Raw genomic sequence first — 17,737 nt, 5'->3', positions numbered from 1 at the left:
CTAGCCACAATGGCTCCAAGCTCCACGCAGCTCATACCTATCATATTCACAACTTGTGCCTCACTTTTTGTCCTGATCGTTCCCTTCAGGCTTTGGAAGCTTCGTAAGTCCGGTACCTGGAATCCTTCACGCTGGCTGGGCCGTCTGAAAATTGTCAGTACTACCTCCCGTTTCGTACTTCGAGTGAGCAATTAATGTAGGCAAGATGCTAGCTCTTGGCAATTTCCCTGTCTGTGGTTTTGTCTTACTACTTGGTCCAAGTATCGACCTCGGATATTGAAGATAAAACTGAAATCCTGATCTCGCTTCTCGCGTCTATTGCTGCTGGGCTGAGCTTAGGCTTACTCCTATACAAGGAGCATCAACGATGCTATGGACCCTCCGTCCTAGCGTTAGTGTACTTGGTCCCGGCTATTATATGCGACGCCGGTTACCTGAAGATAATCTACGAAGACAGCTCGAACGGCACTGTCTCGCACATGGTATTTACTCGCTGTTCGATGCACATTATGCTTTTCGTCATTGAGCTCTGCACCTCTCGATGTTCAGACTTCGACGGTGTGGCCAAAGACCATTCCCCAGAGGAACGCTGCAGCCTCATCAGCCGGACTTTCTTTCTATGGATCAATCCCATTCTTCTACAAGGTTCCAGGAGCATTCTCAGCCACGAAGATGTGCCACCACTGCGCCAAGATATGAGCCCAGCAAAAACACGGCAATCAATTCTAGAAACATGGTCTCAGCGCCGTGCGTCCCCTCCCTTGTATGGTCATGTGCATCTTGCTAAATTAGACCAGTCAAACCCGAAACAAAGCGGACCTTGCCGATGGCTCTCTACCAATGTCTCAAAGGACCCTTTCTTGCAGCTGTCATTCCGCGACTATTCCTTCTTGGCTTTCGCTATTCTCAGCCGATTCTAATAAAAGAGTCTATCAGATACGTTGCTTCGGGCCCTACCATCGCTGCCAGTGGGCGTGGCGCTGGACTCATTGTGTCTGCGGTCGCCATCTATGGTGGTCTAGCTGTAGCTCTCCCTCATCTAGTCAAGCATCCTCCTGAACTAATATCTCTATCCAGATCTCGACCGCCATATACCGACACCAAATCAACCGACTGAAGCTCATGACGAACAGTGCGCTGGTGGGTCTGATCCACGACAAAACCATGAAGTCGCCCAGCATTGCGTACAACAACGGCGAGGCGACCACGCTCATGAGCACTGACGCAGACAGTCTCGATGGCATCACAGAGATGTTTCATGAAACATGGGCTCAGGTCGTCGAGGTGGTGATTGGGACAGGGCTTCTAGCCAGCCAGGTCGGCTGGATCTGGCCCCTTCCCCTTTTCTTCATATACCGTGGGCGCGCATATTTCCGCTATCTAGGTAGTACTCTGAGTCCGAGGCTAAAAGTTGCCTAGTCTGTTCGCACATGAGCCAATTCGTCGCAAAGCACCTGCAACCGCGGCAGAAGGCCTGGAATTCAGCTACGCAGCAACGGATAGGTGCTACCAGCTCTCTACTGAGGGCGATGAAAGGAGTGAAGATGCTTGGCATCCAAAACAATCTCACCGATCGCATTCAGGACTTGCGAGAGGAAGAACTACTGGCTGCCTCCAAACTGAGATGGGTTATGGTATACTACAATGCCTCGGGTTTGTTATGCACACTTTCATCTCTTTTAGACCTTGAGTAGGAGACTAATAGGCCAACAGCCAATGCGCTCGGGATCTTCTCTCCAGCGATCACCGTGGTGATTTATGCTCTCATCGCGGTCGCTCGCGGGAGCACCCTGGACACTGAGACGGCATTTACCACCATGGCTATCTTGAGCATGGTCACGCATCCAGCCAATATGGTGATGACGATCGTCCCGCGTGCGGTGGCTGCATTCGCTGGCTTTGAAAGGATTCAAGCCTTTCTACTCCGCGAAGATCTACCTGCTAATCGTGCGGTATTAGCTGAAGACATCCCTGACATCTCCTTGGGGAATGAGGGAACTGGCGAGATAGCACAGGCAGCCTCTGCTATCCGAATCACTCAACTACGCATCGGAAATGAGCAACCTGTATTGGCGAACATAGACCTCAAAATAGCCAAGGCGTCATTCGTTATCATATCCGGTGCAACTGGGAGTGGCAAGACGAGCCTCCTGCGCGCTATCCTGGGGGAAATTGTCCCTGCTCATGGATCGGTCAGTGTATCCACAAGGAAGATAGCTTATTGTGCGCAGAAGCCGTGGCTACCCAACGAGACTATCAGGAGGGTCATCTTCGGCGCTACCGAGGTCAGGACTCCAGATAATGAGAAGTGGTATCATGAGGTCACAGAGATGTGCTGTCTCACCCATGACTTCGACTCCCTTCCTGATGGAGATCAGACCATGTGTGGCAGTGATGGACTTAATCTGTCCGGTGGACAGAGACAACGTGTGGTATGTTTGCTGCATCTGCTCCAAACTGATTAAGCTAATTTTCTCCAGGCCCTTGCACGCGCACTTTTTGCCAAATGCGATCTACTTCTCTTAGACGACACTTTCAGCGGCCTGGATGGGGAGACGGAGCAAAAGGTGTTTGATAACATTTTTGGACCAGACGGACTTATCAGGACATCGGATGGAACTGCTGTTCTTGTCTCAAACTCAGGTACACTACCGATAACGTCCTTAGGCGTCTAATTGCTGACAGCAGGACAGCTCAATATTTCCGATCTGCGGATCACATCGTGGTTCTCGGTGAGCATCGGATCTTAGACCAGGGACGCTGCGAGAATCTGAAGATCAAAGCTGCATCCATCGAGAAGTTTTCAGGCACTCAACACACGCAAAACAATGCTGTCCTGGCTGCGAATTTCGAGAAGCTTGGTGCTCAACTGCGAGCCAAAGCCGAGACGGAGTTGGACCTTGCGAGACAGACTGGTGACCCCGCTCTTTATGGTAAGGATATATTCCGCAAGGCAGTACATTACTGACCGGGATACAGCATACTATCTAGGATTCATCGATGCCATCAACCTCGCTCTATTGATTGCCACGAGCGCATCATACGGCATCTTCATCACCATCCCGCAGTACTGGTTGCGATTGTGGACCGAGTCCAATGGCAGAAATACCGCATTCTATGTGTGTGGATTTCTGTTTTTGTCGAGTATGTCGTGGATGTCGACTAGTGTCATGATGGGGTACGTCTAGCGTTGCTTAGAAAACGTTGTTCCAGTGCTGATAATCAAAAGAATTCTTGTGATTCGGATCGCACCACAGTCAGGGAAACGGCTGCATCAGCGTCTCCTGGATATAGTCGCAAAGTCAGTACCATCAGTTCTCACTGTTTGAGATGAGACATACGAGACGATACTAAGTATCTTCCAGCGCACCTTTGTCCTACTTCTCCAATACAGACAACGGTTCAACCTTGAACAGGTATGGGTTAGCTTCCGTGGGTATCGATCAGAATACGTTGACACCTACCAGATTCAGTCAAGACATCCAGCTCATCGACAGGCAGCTTCCCACAGCCTTCCAGACTGTCATGACTCGTAAGCCGCCAGTCTCTGACTGCAGAATATTCCCGAGCTGACATTCAGCCAGAGATATTCAAACTGCTAATGCAAATCACCCTACTCTGCATCGCCGACAGCTGGCTCGCGGTATCCCTACCAGCGTGCGGGCTTGTTGTCTACTTCGTACAGGAAGTCTACCTCCGGACCTCACGACAACTCCGCTTGTTGGAGCTGGAATCGCGCGCGGGCGTCTTCTCCAGCTTTCTGGAATCAGTGCGTACACCCCCCGCTTTAAACACAATGTATCCCCTCTAACCAAGGGAACAGATCGACGGGCTCGAAACAATCCGCGCGTACGGCTGGTCCGATGCCGCCATCCAGGATAACATCCAGCGCGTGGACCACGCGCAGCGGCCGGAATACCTCCTCCTGTGTCTGCGGCGATGGCTGAGTCTTGTTTTGGATCTTCTGGCTGCTGCCCTGGCCACGATCGTCGTGGCCACGGCAGTCGCGTTGCGGGGACAAGTGAGCGGCGCGCAGGTCGGCATCGCACTGAACGTCATGCTCGTGACGAACACCACGCTTCTCAGTCTCGTGGTCAGCTGGACTAACCTGGAGACCTCCCTGGGCGCGATCGCGAGGCTGAAAGCGCTGGAGGAGTTCACGCCGACCGAGGGCGGGAAGGCAGGGGGGCTGGATCCTCCGGGCCACTGGCCTTCCAAGGGAGAGATACAATTCGACAATGTCACTGCGTCATATCAGTAAGTGTTTCCCACAAAGATACTCGTCAAAGCTGCCAATTCACCCGATGTCAGTGCGCAACCCAACGCGTTCGCGCTCCGGAACCTGAGCCTGAGGATTCCCGCCGGCCAGAAGCTCGTTATCTGCGGCCGGACAGGGAGGCAAGTCACCCCTTTCCCTCCCATCGATATACATCCCATTAACGCGCATGGTGGGATGACAGCGGAAAGAGCACATTGCTCCTCACCCTCCTGCGCCTCCTGGAGCTTCAATCCGGCATCATCAAGCTCGACGGTCTCGACATAAAACAGGTGCGACTTGATCTCCTCCGCCAGCGCGCCTTTATCGCCGTCTCACAGGACGCCCTTCTCTTCCCCCAAGAGACGCTGCGCTTCAACCTCGACCCCGACTCCGCCGCATCAGACGAGATGATTGCTCTTGCGTTGGGAAAAGCGGGCCTGTGGAAGCATTTTTCCGCTGTGGAGGCGCGCGGCGCAGACGATGCGTTGGCAACTGTCATCGACATCCTGGAAGACAGCAGTGAACACACCGTGCTGGACAGGAATGTCTCATCATTCTCGGAACTTTCCCTCGGACAGTACCAGCTGTTCGCGCTGTGCCGCGCGCTGATCAAGGCGCGGGTGCTGCGGGGATGTGGTGTCAGACCTGTGGTTGTGCTGGATGAGGTCACTTCGGCGCTTGATGCGGAGACGGAGGTGACGATTCAGCGGATCATCGACGAGGAGTTTACCCAGGAGGGGCATACTGTTATTGTGGTGGCGCATAGAGTTGGGGGGTTAGTGGAGCAACTCATCCCGGGGAGAGATGCTGTTGCCGTCATGGCGGATGGCAGATTACTGGATGTTGCGGAGGATTTTGTATCGAATGGTGTCTCGCCGATTGGACAGGTGAAGTAATCGGGGTTTGAGAGTAGAGTTGGACAGAAAGAACAGGATTAATTTATCGCAAAGTCCAGTGAATAATGCAGAACCACATTCTCCACCGCTCATATCATTCCCTTTCCACAGCCCCAACCCTAACCGCAGAGATCACAGCAAGCACCAGCGCGTAAAACCCGGCTGCAACCAAGAATGGCAGACCCACCCAGAGGTCGCCAAGCACCATTCCCAGGTGGAACATGCCCGCGAGAAGAGGGCCCGCGATCAACATGCCGACCGAGCTCACCACCCCGATCAGGGTGTAGACGGTGCTCAGCGACCGAGGCGCCACGAGCGATGCCACTAGGGTACGGGCATCTCGCTTCTCCAGTCTCGGCTGAGCTTGCTAACGAAACATTGTTCCGCATAGCAGAACGCATATTTGACTTACTTCGTCCACAGATTAAGATAAAAGAAGAGACACTAGAGTCACGGAGGTTGTAAAAGTCCTAAATGCACCGCGTAGTTTGATGCGTATCTTGGCACCTAAGGTCAATTCGTATATATGGCAGCACTCTAGCCAAGGAGACAAGTCTAAGGTGCTGAGGGCAGCTGAAGATAGATTCCGCGCTGCCAACAATAGCGGTTGGCGTATATTGGCGACGACAATCACGTTTGACGATTATCGACAGACGTGGTTGTAACCTAGGCTAGAGATGTAGGGCTTCCACAATTGAGAATCAGCCCAATTTTGCAATCTTCTCAGCAATCCATGTTGCAACCCTTTAGTCGGACGCGGATTCTTCAACGTAGATGAGATAGTAATACGGTTTTCCGAAGGCTGCTCACACTAGTGTACATAAAAAAGAACAATGAAAAAGCAAGGGAAACCAATCGCCTAGCTACAGCGCTTTGGTCATCCCGCTATTTATCTTTGAGTGGCTTCTGAGTATGTCTATGTTCATGTTTTCTTCCAGTGCTCCCTCGCATTGACAGCATATGGAATCGACCCGGGAGAGCTTGTAAGACTTGAAGTCATCCGGAAGGGTGACATTTACGATCGATCGAAGTTCGATCCTCATCTGAGTGCAAAGGAAAGATTTAGCCGTGATACATACAGCCACCTGACTATCATGAAGTGTTTGTAAGAGTTTCGAATTGTATAGACGTTGACTGGTGATGGTATAAGTCTAAATATGTTCAAGAAGTCGACTCCTTCTGGCGTGATGTTTGTTTGAACTTTTGCTTGACCAGAGCAGCAAATTTATCCCCTATTTCGTGTCGCTAGGGCATCTGGCGGTATGGAATTCAAGCCAATCCAATCCACTAAACCACTCACCACACTTAAGACAGGGCTGACGCCGGTGCGCATTGGCTTCATGAGCCTCTCGAGCGGCTATTGTCGGAAGCCACATCCTACACCACTGGCACCTGGAAGGGTCTTTTGGGTGCTTGCCCCTAAGATGTTGGCTAAGACTAGTCTCCCATGAGTACTGCGAAGGGCAGTGTGGGCATTTGTAGTAGAGGTGCTTCCTCTGGCGGCGCCTCTTAATCTTGGCTTTGCTGCTAGTTCGTATGTCACATGGCATATTTCTCGGACTTAGTAGTTCGTCGGATGGTTCCAGTCGATCAGACATGGGAATATGAGACCCAAGTTGCCGGTAGCCCCGCTGCACCTCTGGGGCGACGGGTGGTTGACGCTGCTCCGGCAGATCAAGACTTTCGTCCACATCGGCCCCCTCGGGCCCGTTCTCTTCGCCGCAATCCCCAGTGCAACAAAGCTCGCTGCGCAGAAACCAAGGGGTTCTGCATTTGGTGCAGCCAAATTTGGTGGGAAGACCATTGGCGTCGAATTCTGGCTGCAAAACGACGCATTCGTCATGGTGCATCCCGCCACACCTCGAGCACCGCCAGAATAAAGTGCCCTGAACCGGATGTTGGTGCTGGTGACAAATCTCGCATTTCAAGTCGCTGTAACCATCCATGTCCGAGGGCACGGATTCTACCACCGCCTGCTGCTGTCTCCGTTCCTCTGGTGGCAACATCTTTGTACTGAATTGCTCTCCGGGGTGTAATCGCGCTTATCTCTGGTGCAATAGAGAGCCCAGGTGGGGATCTTGGTGAAGGTCGAGTTGTTGGACTACGCGCAGTTCTCGAGTTGCGACTGTTGGCTAAATCGTCACAGCCTGATGTTTTGGGTCATTATATACACATGGAGAGCCCAGGACGCAGGGTATAAACAGGGGAGATGATTGCCTTGTTGAGGTCTGAACAAAGTATCTGTTCTTCTTTGTATAACTCCGTCGTGTCTTTGATTTATTGTCTGGTCGGGAAAGGCTGCATGGCGCCCACCTTGTATTCTTTATTACATCCTTTTTTCGAACAAGCATAGCAGTGATTTACTCCCAAGAGATATTCTTCCTGAAGATGGAAGTGGTTGTCTGATGTGAGGTTGGGTAGGGTGGTCTTTGTCGATGAGTGTACGGGAAGCCCTACTTTTCACCTTTGTGGCTATACAGTACCCGGTAGCCGGATCGTCGGTTAGGGCAACTCAAGTCTAGCGAGACCGATACAACACGCCTTAGGCTTTTCATAACCTGGTATACCCCTAGTCAGACCTACTCAGCCACTAGTCGGGTATGTTTCCACGAGCGCAGAATGATATTTTGTGGTTAGTGTAACCAACTAATTCATCCAGAAATTGTATGTCAACTTCCCAACGCGCCCTCATCTTCTGCTACGGGTTGCAGATAATCCTCCGTCTGGCAACAGTCTAAGACAACGGCACTGCTCTCGAGCCTATGCTAAGCATTTGTGAATTGTCTGCCGCAATCAAGCTTGCGTGATGGGCCACTAATGCAGGTCAAGTGGAGATGGTCTCAGCACTCAAAGCGGGCCATGTCCCTGATAGGCGAATCAGCACGGCAAGACTCTTATCGTATCCTCACCAAGTGACTAAAACGGCATATTGAGCTATATTCAATCAAGGCGCTAGATGAACCCTTCTGCAGGACCGATGTCACCTCCGTCGGAGGAAACGGAGATTGACCGGCCCACTGAGCCCAGGTGACGAGATTATAAATGTTCCCGTCAGACTGCCATTGTTTCATCTCCACGGTCAGGCTGCAAGTCAAAATGAAGTTTCTGTCCTCCTTCGTCGCATTGTCCTTGGCGGCATTGTCGGGGGCCCTCCCTGCATCTGATCATGTCGTCCATGAAAAGCGCAGTAGCGCCTCTACCCTGTGGCAGAAGGCTGCTCGTGTGAACGGGACCGAGAACGTGATTGTGCGAATCGGGTTGACTCAAAACAACCTCGACCGCGGGTATGAATACTTGATGGATGTGTATGTGGTTGTTTTCTCGAGCCTATGTCAATCACAACTGACGAGATACAACAGATCGGACTCAGTCTCTCCTAACTACGCAAAGTTCTGGACACCAGAGAAAGTGGCCGAGACCTTTGCTCCCTCGAATGAAACCGTCACTGCTGTGAGGCAATGGCTCATCGAAGCCGGGGTTGACAGCTCTCGGCTTTCCCAGACAAAGAACAAGGCTTGGATTGTTTTCAACGCGACGACTGCAGAGGCAGAGACTCTTCTCCACACCCAGTACTATCATTACAAGAACGCGGTCACTGGTTCGACCGCCATTGCCACCGATCAGTAAGCCTCTTTGACTCTCCCACACGTGGAATCTGTATTGACAAAGATTAGATACCGTCTTCCCCAGTCTGTCACGCAGCACGTCGACTACATCAAGCCCGGTGTGATCCTGCCACTGACTTCGAGAAAGCGACAGGCCGGCCGAAAACCTCTGCGGTACCAGCCTGCCAAGAAAACAACCCCGAACCCCTCCTCGCTTGCCACCTGTGACGAAGCCATTACCCCTGCTTGCGTGGCGGCATTGTACAAGATTCCTGCGGCAAGCAAAGATGTGAGCCCCAAGAACTCACTCGGGATCTTCGAGGAGGGCGACTACTACGCCCAAGAAGACCTGGATTTATTTTTCAAGAACTTCACACGCTGGATTCCCAGTGGCACGCATCCCAAGCCTGCATTTATCGACGGGGCCGAGGCACCTGTTCCGGTTGATGAGGCCGGAGCAGAGTCGGACCTGGACTTTCAGCTGGCATACCCCATTGTTTACCCCCAGGAAATCACATTGTTCCAGAATGATGACTACAACTACGCTAGTGAAGAGATCTACACCTCGGGGTTCTTCAACACCTTTCTCGATGCGCTTGATGGGGTAAGTGCTTTCCTCTCCCCAAGACATACCGCGCTAACTAAGGTCCCTCAGTCATACTGTACCTACTGTGCGGACGGCGAATGCGGCGATGCATCAGGCCTTGACCCCGTCTACCCCGACACAAACCAAGGAGGGTACACCGGACAGCTGATGTGCGGCACCTACAAGCCCACCAACGTTATCTCTATATCCTACGGCTTGCAGGAAGACGATCTTCCGCAATATTATCAGAAGCGTCAGTGCAACGAGTACGAATAAACCCCTCCTCCCTGAGGAAAGTCACGAATCTAATATCCTAGGTTCCTCAAACTCGGTCTTCAGGGTACTTCTATCCTGATCGCCTCCGGCGACGACGGCGTCGCGGGCCCGCCGGGCGATTATACCGACGACGGATGTCTTGGAAACGGAACCATCTTCAGTCCCGCGTTCCCCAACAGGTAGGCCTCGTACACCTCCACGAAGATGTCTCTTTGCTAAGGGGAACGCAGCTGCCCGTGGGTCACCAATGTCGGTGCGACAAAACTGTATCCAGGGTACACTGTCGCCGACGGCGAGAGCGCCGCCTACGACCCGATCGGCGACCCATACTCCATCGCGTATGCCTCCGGAGGCGGCTTCAGCAACATCTACCCTATCCCAAGCTATCAAGCGGCGGCTGTCGCTGAGTCAGTTGCCCCAGTCCAACTAATCACCAATCCTGCCTTCGAAACTAACCCAATGTGCGCAGGTATTTCAAAAACCACAACCCACCCTACCCATACTACAAGGGCGCAGCCAACATAGGCAAGAATGGCGGGCTCTACAACCGACTGGGCCGCGGATACCCCGATGTCGCCGCCAACGGTGACAACATCGCCATGTTCAATGCGGGCGAGTACATTCTTGAGGGAGGCACCAGCGCTAGTATGTTGTCCACCACCGACCTCCTCCTGGGACCCCATCAGAAGACGATAGAGCTGATCTATGTTCAGGTACCCCCATCTTCTCTTCGGTGATCAACCGCATCATCGAGAAGCGCATTGCTGCCGGCAAGGGCCCTGTGGGATTCCTGAACCCGGTGCTCTATCGCAATGCGGATGCGCTGAACGACATCACCAACGGGACGAATCCCGGCTGCGGAACGGATGGATTCTCGACTGCTCCTGGGTATGTAGCCATCACGGTTTCGCTCAATTCACAAGGTGATGCTAACGGTAAATTTGTAGTTGGGATCCCGTGACGGGACTCGGAACACCGAACTTTCCCAAGTTGCTGGAGGTGTTTTTGAGTCTACCGTAGCGTGGAGATACATACTAAGGGGGAACTGAACGTACCAATTAGGGTGATTCATGTGGAGATCTGCGTCAACTCTATATTCTAGTTCCGAAATCCATGAGATGTATCCCAGAAGTACAAACTTCCGCTGTACGGGGCTATATGATAGGGTAAACTGATGACCATTCATACAGTACAGTGACTAGTTAGCCGCCATTGCAGTTGAGTCATCTTCCCACCGCACTTGATTGTATATACAGGCTTGGATAAAACCTTAAAGCCTATCAGAAAGGTCACATAAATTCTGAAAGCTTGAAGATTTCCTGGACATTAATCATCGCCAATCAGCAGTGATGAAGCACGCTCCAAGCAGTATACAACCGAAACAAATAAGACACGCTGGCAATTTCTCAGAAACCCCGCCACTGAACAACGGTAAGCGACTTCCACCCCCCGCCTCTGTTCTCCGGGTAGGGCGCCCAGTCTTCCAAGGTGCAGAGCACCTCGAAACCATTCTTCTCGAAGACGCGGAGACTCCCGGCATTTTCGACAAACGCCGACGCCATGAGTCGCTTGGTGTTCATCCGCGGGACTCCCCAGTCCTGGATCAGCGTCCGCAGGACCAGAGTCATGATTCCTCGGCCGTGGTGGGACGGTGCCAGGAAGTCTGAACACGAGAGTATCATTAGTGAACAGAGTCCAGCACAATACGAATAGCCTGATGCAGATTGAATAACCGGTGTACTCACAGCCAATCCCCCACGCAATCCCCTCGTCCCCCGGCGGCAGCTCATTATTCAGACGCTGCGCCTCAGCTCGTTCCGGACTGTCGTGGCGATACTCGTAGAACATGTACCGCGCGATCTCAATATCGCCAATCAAGACATCCTGTTTTGGATGGCCCGTCTGTGGGTCCTCTTCTGTGACTTCCCGAATGACCGTGAAGGGACACAGGTCAAAGTACCGTTGCTGCGGAACCGACGTCTGGAATTCGGCGCGTAGAGCCTGAAGCACGGGCTCAGCGGCCGCGCATTTGGATTTGACCCATTCTTCTTCATGCTCGCGGAGATAGGGGTACGGGGGGCCGGTTAGATTGAGGTAGATGCGCGGGTCATTGAGGAGCGGGACTTTGGCGGCGATGGTCTCCTCGAGTTGGTGCAGTCGGTGCGGGGTGAGGATGATGTGGCTGAGCGGTGCCGGGAGGCGCAGGTACGGCTCTTGCGTTTGGGGGTTGTAGAGGATGGGCATGACGGGCAGCAAAATCTGGATTTTATTTCTGGGGTCTGTTCCTCCAACGAGATAATGGGCAGTCTAGAGGCTTATTTATGTGTTTTGGGAGTACCTTTTGTTCCTTCATAGCCAGCGGATGCTAAGCTCACTTGAGCCTCCATGACTCATTCCGAAGCCGATTCCGAGGCCGCCCCCTGCGATTCTGTTCCGCATCGCTGGATGAAGCAGGCTGCGTGTAGGGCTAACTTATGTCAGCAATGCAGAATATCGCGGAAATTGCATAGTATAGCGAGTACAAAATATTAAGAAAGCCAGTGTTTTAGGAAAGCAAAAAGGAAAGGCACAGTACGTTGTAAATAGAGGGCCCACTGGTCTAACAACACACCACAGCACCGGAATGATCTCCGATATGTTTTAGGCAAAACCACCACTAAGAACGGAACCTTCCACAAACATTGTTTTAACACTTTATCTCTTGTGGTCCCAGATCTCCGTAAATCCCAAGAAATATCCTAATGGCGCTCTGCATCAGCTGCTGGTTCACATTTCTCCTCCACTAGTATTCACCGAAGGCACAAGGGTTCTTGCGCAAGCGGCCATCACTACACAGTCAGCTCGACTGAGAAGTTCTTATCGCTTAATGGCGACGCAGTTAGTAGCGCTTACATTCAGCCTGATATCAATGGAATGAGGTAGTAATGTCATACTGAGAAGAACAAAGGGGTTTCCAGTCTCCGTCTTCTAACCTCGACACAATGCCAAAAGCCCTAGTGACCCACAGCTATCGGTTAGGTTGAAAGTCATCAAGACATGATACGAGTTTTTGAGTGACCTCCTTCACGTATATATACGCCAACATGGACAAATACCGTCTGAAAGATTGAAGGGAAAGATCCGATGAGAAGGCGAGCAAAACACGGTCAGGTGGAGGCGACATACCAGCCTGACTATAGCTCCGCCACCGCGACGGATACCCTCTGAGCTCTCAGACCAACGGACTAGTAACGTGAGGATGTCTCTCTTACCACATGGGAGCGTAAGGATCGGCGCGCCTAGTACATCTATCCGATATCGGAGAAGGAGAGCGTGGGTGTTGCATTGGTGACATGAAGGACAGTCTGTGGATGCATGCCAGAAACCGTGGACGTTACAGTATATGTAAGGTGTGATGCTGTGATTCGCCAAGAAAAGCGCTTTGCTCTGGATGTTCCTGACCGTTTTCGCTCGAGGGTATGAAGCTTTGGAACAGGAGCTTAAGGCAATGAAAAGATTTCAAAACATGGTTCAAGAAACTACTGTTGAAATCTTCAATTGCCATAAAAGGTCATGGGACGTTAAGCACAGTGGCACTATGTATCAGAGGTAAAGACTTCTAAGAATGGGTAAAGGTATGAATCCGAATCTTCTGGTCTCAAACAGATTCCGACATACCCATACGCATGTTTAAATTCAATGTGCGATACGAGTTCCTGCCCGTTGTGGGCTGTAATAGAAAAATCTAGGCGTGCGACGAAAGTGTAGCCTGGCATCCCCGACCTGGAATGGGACACGAATTACTTAGTATTGAATGTCTGAAAAAGTGTTTGTCTCATGCGATGGACACACCTAGAACATCAGGACCGGCTCCGGGCTGTGAGCCCAATTGCCAGTATCATGATCCACATGTGCTCAGCAAAGTGTTCCATATTATTTATTATACACAAAGATCCCAGCCGCGACCGGCGTTCCACCCTGACTAGTGGTATAATATGTGAAATAGCATATATCCAGAACTCATCATCACACGGAAGATAATTGAAGTCCGTTCCCCTCCCTTCACTCTACTTCCTACCCTTGCGCATGGGAGGAAAGATTCTCATGCAACCTGCAGTCTGCATCACAGGATGCATTCAGCCAATTGCGCAAGCTTGAACCCTTTGCCAGACAATCGATTCACCAACAGATTCTTTGCATCGGACTCATGCGCCTGAGAAACTGGCCTTGGCAGAGCGCTGGACAAAGAGACTGGCACGGGTACGGCCCGATTCCGCTCCAAGAAGGGCAACTTTAATCGTCCTGGCCTGGGGTATAGTATTTTCTTGGCGACGCCAAGAAGAATAAAGGGCTTATGGTTGATTGAAGTAAAGTGAAGCAATATTGGTATGCTTGGCGACTTGGAAATGGGTTCACTGTGAGTGGTAGGAAACGACGCGCGTCCACGGACCCCGCCGGAGTTGGACCCTGCCCTACCTATTTCGAGCCAAGACGCTGACGACGACGTTTGTACCATCATGTCCTTCGCATACAGACTGGTACGGAAAAGCGGCATCCATACTCCTCTTCGCTCTTAGTAAGCGGAAAGACCGCAATGAAGATGTTTGATACCGGCGATGCACAACGATATTGCACCTTCCGTGAAGAGAGGGGAAGTATGAGCAGACGAGGTATAAAAGCGCTCGATATCTCGCTGGGTCTCGAGAGGAATTATCTCTAGCAACGACAGCAACAGCTTCTCCAGAGTAGAAGCTTGATAGTTACCATTTCTTGAGCCTTCGCATCGATCATGGTCTCCTTCTCAAAACTCGTTGTCCTAGGGATGGCCGCTGTCGCGGTGGCCCATCCCGGCCATGAAGACATTGGCTCCAATGTGGCACTGAAAAGGAGCTTCCTTCGTCATTCTCGTAACAGCTTGTCCAAGTGCGCGGAGAAAGCTGAGTTTCGTGCGCTGCAGGCTCGCGCGGCTGCTCGTCGCCGCGATATCGCAAGCAAGAAAGCCAAGAGAAGTGCAGAAGAGGGTGAGTACTGCAACAGCACGACAGCCGTTCTTCTCCACGAATAGTCCTAATGCATGTAGTAGGCTTTCTCAAGGCTCGAGACCTCACGACTGTGATCAACACCTCTCACCTCTCCAGCCTGACCGGTGTGACCGCCGACTCGTCCGAAGACGTCTTCTTCTCAGACGATGTGTCCTGCATTCTGTCCCCGGAAGGCGAAGTTGGCCCCTTCTGGGTCAAGGGCGAATACATCCGCTCCGATGTGACCGACGACGAGCCCGGAGTGTCTGTCGTGATGGACGCGCAGTTCATCGACATCGACACCTGCGAGCCGATCGAGAATCTGTACTTCGACGTCTGGAACTGCAACTCCACCGGCGTCTACTCCGGAGTCCAGGACAGCAGCAACGGGAACGGCAACGACGCCAGCAATCTGGACAACACTGCGCTACGCGGCCTGCAGCCCACCGACGCGGACGGGGTGGCGCAGTTCACCACCATTTTCCCCGGCCACTACAGCGGCCGCGCCACCCACGTGCATGTCATTGCCCACATTGGCGCGACCGTGCTGTCCAACGGGACCCTGACCGGCGGAAATATCGCCCATATCGGGCAGCTGTTCTACGACCAGGACCTCATTACCCAGGTGGAGGCGCTGTCTCCGTACAGTGAGAACACCGTGGCTATCACCCTCAACGCCAATGACCGGGTCCTGGCAGCCGAGACCGAGAACAGTGACTCGGATCCGGTGCTCGAGTACGTTCTCCTTGGGGACACTGTGGAGGATGGACTCTTTTCGTGGATCACCATCGGTATCGATACTTCAGCCAGCTACAGCGCGAGCTACGCGGCCACGTTGACTTCGTCTGGTGGTGTTTCCAGCTCCAACAGCGGGGGTGGTAGCAGCGGTAGCGGCGGAAATACGGGTAGCGGAGGCAGTGGAGGTAATGGCGGTAACGGCGCCAGTGGCCCCCACTAAAGGTCTCGAGTTACTGCAGGCTGTAAAAGCAGGAAGGCAAGGACGGACACATGAAGAGTACCATTCAGAGGGGAAGGGTCGCGGCTGTGGCCGTACTTGGACGAAGGACTTGACTATCATCGCACAAGAAACACGTTATGTTATTCGCTCGTTAACAGTCCTGGATCCACGCGATTGATTTACAATCTACATATCCGTTGATTGCAGTATCAACCCTTTAAACCTTCCTTTACGTTTCTGAATAAACCAACGAGCCTTGTATGCCAGTGATTTAGGTAAGCAGCCACAACTATATGACGAGTGGAGATTGCTACATATATTCAAAACTTACACAACAGAAGTCGATACGAAAGCCCCACGGATCTGCACCCATACACCTCTTTTTCCAAGCACTGCTACCTTGACCTGGTACCAGAACCGCCACGCCACAGATAGTACGCATACCATGCCCAATCCTCGCTCAACCACCATCGCCGCGGACCTCAGGCCTAAAGACAAATCTTGAACCTTTTGTCTCCAATCCACGACTTTTGCCCGCCGACATTGTGCTCCGTCTTCGCCACCTCATGGGTCATCACTCCGCAGTACACCATCACACCGCCGTCGTTGGCGTACACGACCCGGATCGGTGAATGGGCCTGTTCATTGGTCTTCTTGGTATTGTCAATCGGTGCGTATCGTTGCCAGAACACGGGGTATTCGAGAAGATCGATATTGGTTTTCTTGCAGGTGCCCACGCTCCAGTCGAGCCTTTGATGATTGAGATAGGGATGCGGATAGCCTGTCTTTCCCTGGCGAGAGATGCCCGCCTTTTCCATCTCGGCTTTGGCGGTCACAACGCTGACTTTCCAGCTGACGTTCTTCGGCTTTTTGCCGTCACTAATGTCTGTCGCCGTGCACGTGACAGTGTCCTGCATATGGTAATAGTTCTCTGAGGAAGGATGAAAAGATGAGTATGGTGGGGGTACGTTACGCTACTGCTAGGTACTGGTGTGGCGATGATTGGCCCAATGAGGAGCACAAAAGGAACCAAGAGACCGAACAAATACATTGTATACACCTGGAGCCCGTACGAGTGTTGAAAAATTGGGAAGACTGATAAAAGCCTAAAAGACGCGCTGGCCGAGAGGAAAGAATGGACACGAAGACGAAGCTGGAACTGTAAGTCTGGTTTGTATGTAAAGTGCAAGAAATGTTAACAAGATAATGAAACTGGGCTGAGGGCCTTAAATACAGATACACGCAATTCTTACTCTACGATAGAGACCCATGTTGAAAACCATTTTCGCCGTCATTCTCGCGTCCCGGCAATATCCAGATTCAGACAGACCGGTTGGGGGCCATGTGTGTCTGAGACAAGATGTGGTAGCGAGCAGCTGGGAGTAATTTAAACAGAACTGATGTTGGATTTAACGACCAGTGCCCTAAAAAGCAGCCAACTACTAGACTATCACAGACCAACGGAATCAGACCCCGGCTTGACTAATTTAGCTTAACTGACGGTGACTCAGAAAAATGAAATACACCATTGTTGGTGGGCCGTGGGGGGCGAGGCTGAGGATCAACAGGGATAGGGCTGAGGTGAGATGTAGCGAAATTGGAAGAAGGTTAAGGGTCGTTCCTGTTGGAAGCCTGATGGATGCCTGGGGCTAAGCAAATCAGAAGGTGGTACAAAGAGGGTCTAAAAAAGGTCATCTCACCCTCCACCTTCTACATTTTTCCCTCGATCTCCCTCTCGTCTCTCTCTCGTCTCCTTCCAATCTTCCTTCCATCTTTTGTACACTCTCCTTTCCCACACACCTTGTCGCCAACACCCCCAACACTACCACCACCAACAATATCATGTCGACCCTAGTTCAAAATCCCGACTATGCTGAGGAGGGCGAACATCACCCCCTGCAGCTAAAGTTGTACGATGAGTGGGACGACGAAAATGACCTGTGTTTAAAACACAGACTTGAGGCACTGGTGAACCAGCAAATTCCCCCCCGCCAAGTCGCGCTCGACATGGACAGGCGTATTTACCGCCCTCACGCGTCCGAATCGTGACGATGGCATCGAACCCTGGCACGTACAGTATTTCATTGAGCCATTTTTCAATGCTTTGACGAAGTTATGCTCAGCTTTCCCACCCTATCATCCCGGCCAAACCAGCCTC

General features: G+C 52.0%; 6 protein-coding genes across 6 annotated transcripts; 3 read left to right on the top strand and 3 right to left on the bottom strand.

Moving 5' to 3' along the window:
* The first annotated feature begins 380 nt into the window (after positions 1-380).
* Positions 381-5,248, top strand: BO72DRAFT_174119 (putative ABC transporter). Its single transcript, XM_040939414.1, has 15 exons — positions 381-747; positions 798-1,024; positions 1,078-1,357; positions 1,420-1,653; positions 1,714-2,432; positions 2,481-2,643; positions 2,694-2,933; positions 2,980-3,178; positions 3,230-3,301; positions 3,366-3,416; positions 3,468-3,532; positions 3,585-3,769; positions 3,824-4,257; positions 4,312-4,398; positions 4,461-5,248. Exons 1-15 carry the CDS (start codon positions 480-482, stop codon positions 5,152-5,154), a joined length of 3,918 nt encoding a protein of 1,305 aa, XP_040799340.1. The 5' UTR covers positions 381-479; the 3' UTR covers positions 5,155-5,248.
* BO72DRAFT_498260 (uncharacterized protein) lies at positions 5,249-7,160 on the bottom strand (the record flags this gene model as incomplete). Its single annotated transcript, XM_040948757.1, has 2 exons — positions 5,249-5,521; positions 6,792-7,160. The coding sequence occupies 2 exons, from the start codon at positions 7,158-7,160 to the stop codon at positions 5,249-5,251; spliced, it is 642 nt and encodes a 213-aa protein (XP_040799339.1).
* A 1,090-nt stretch (positions 7,161-8,250) lies between these two features.
* Positions 8,251-10,677, top strand: BO72DRAFT_408499 (S53 family peptidase; the record flags this gene model as incomplete). Its single annotated transcript, XM_040942382.1, has 9 exons — positions 8,251-8,459; positions 8,514-8,777; positions 8,829-9,363; positions 9,415-9,611; positions 9,663-9,800; positions 9,852-10,028; positions 10,091-10,266; positions 10,335-10,509; positions 10,569-10,677. The coding sequence occupies 9 exons, from the start codon at positions 8,251-8,253 to the stop codon at positions 10,639-10,641; spliced, it is 1,944 nt and encodes a 647-aa protein (XP_040799338.1). The 3' UTR covers positions 10,642-10,677.
* A 350-nt stretch (positions 10,678-11,027) lies between these two features.
* Positions 11,028-11,941, bottom strand: BO72DRAFT_433412 (GNAT family N-acetyltransferase; the record flags this gene model as incomplete). The annotated part of the gene is made up of 2 exons (XM_040943200.1): positions 11,367-11,941; positions 11,028-11,335 (listed from the first exon to the last, which is right to left on the bottom strand). The coding sequence occupies exons 1-2, from the start codon at positions 11,863-11,865 to the stop codon at positions 11,028-11,030; spliced, it is 807 nt and encodes a 268-aa protein (XP_040799337.1). The 5' UTR covers positions 11,866-11,941.
* Positions 11,942-14,276: 2,335 nt separating this feature from the next.
* BO72DRAFT_513701 (intradiol ring-cleavage dioxygenase) lies at positions 14,277-15,579 on the top strand (the record flags this gene model as incomplete). The annotated part of the gene is made up of 2 exons (XM_040949485.1): positions 14,277-14,609; positions 14,684-15,579. The coding sequence occupies exons 1-2, from the start codon at positions 14,390-14,392 to the stop codon at positions 15,577-15,579; spliced, it is 1,116 nt and encodes a 371-aa protein (XP_040799336.1). The 5' UTR covers positions 14,277-14,389.
* A 566-nt stretch (positions 15,580-16,145) lies between these two features.
* Positions 16,146-16,433, bottom strand: BO72DRAFT_342184 (uncharacterized protein; the record flags this gene model as incomplete). The annotated part of the gene is made up of 1 exon (XM_040940624.1): positions 16,146-16,433. A coding segment is annotated over one exon (288 nt), but the record flags the coding sequence as incomplete, so codon positions are not given.
* Positions 16,434-17,737: the final 1,304 nt, after the last annotated feature.

This window comes from Aspergillus fijiensis (genome assembly GCF_003184825.1).
Source record: "Aspergillus fijiensis CBS 313.89 unplaced genomic scaffold BO72scaffold_39, whole genome shotgun sequence".
Taxonomy (NCBI): Eukaryota; Fungi; Ascomycota; class Eurotiomycetes; order Eurotiales; family Aspergillaceae; genus Aspergillus; species Aspergillus fijiensis.
Note: the sequence above shows the minus strand (reverse complement) of the source record. Positions and strands in the feature narration are given on the sequence as shown.

Excerpts from the sequence above, each read along its gene's own strand:
- BO72DRAFT_174119 (XM_040939414.1), top strand. The coding sequence starts at position 480 with ATGGTATTTACTCGCTGTTCGATGCACATTATGCTTTTCGTCATTGAG. Across the intron at positions 1,358-1,419 it reads TCCCCTTTTCTTCATATACC|TCTGTTCGCACATGAGCCAA; the intron begins GTGGGCGCGCAT and ends AAAGTTGCCTAG. Across the intron at positions 2,934-2,979 it reads TGGTGACCCCGCTCTTTATG|CATACTATCTAGGATTCATC; the intron begins GTAAGGATATAT and ends ACCGGGATACAG.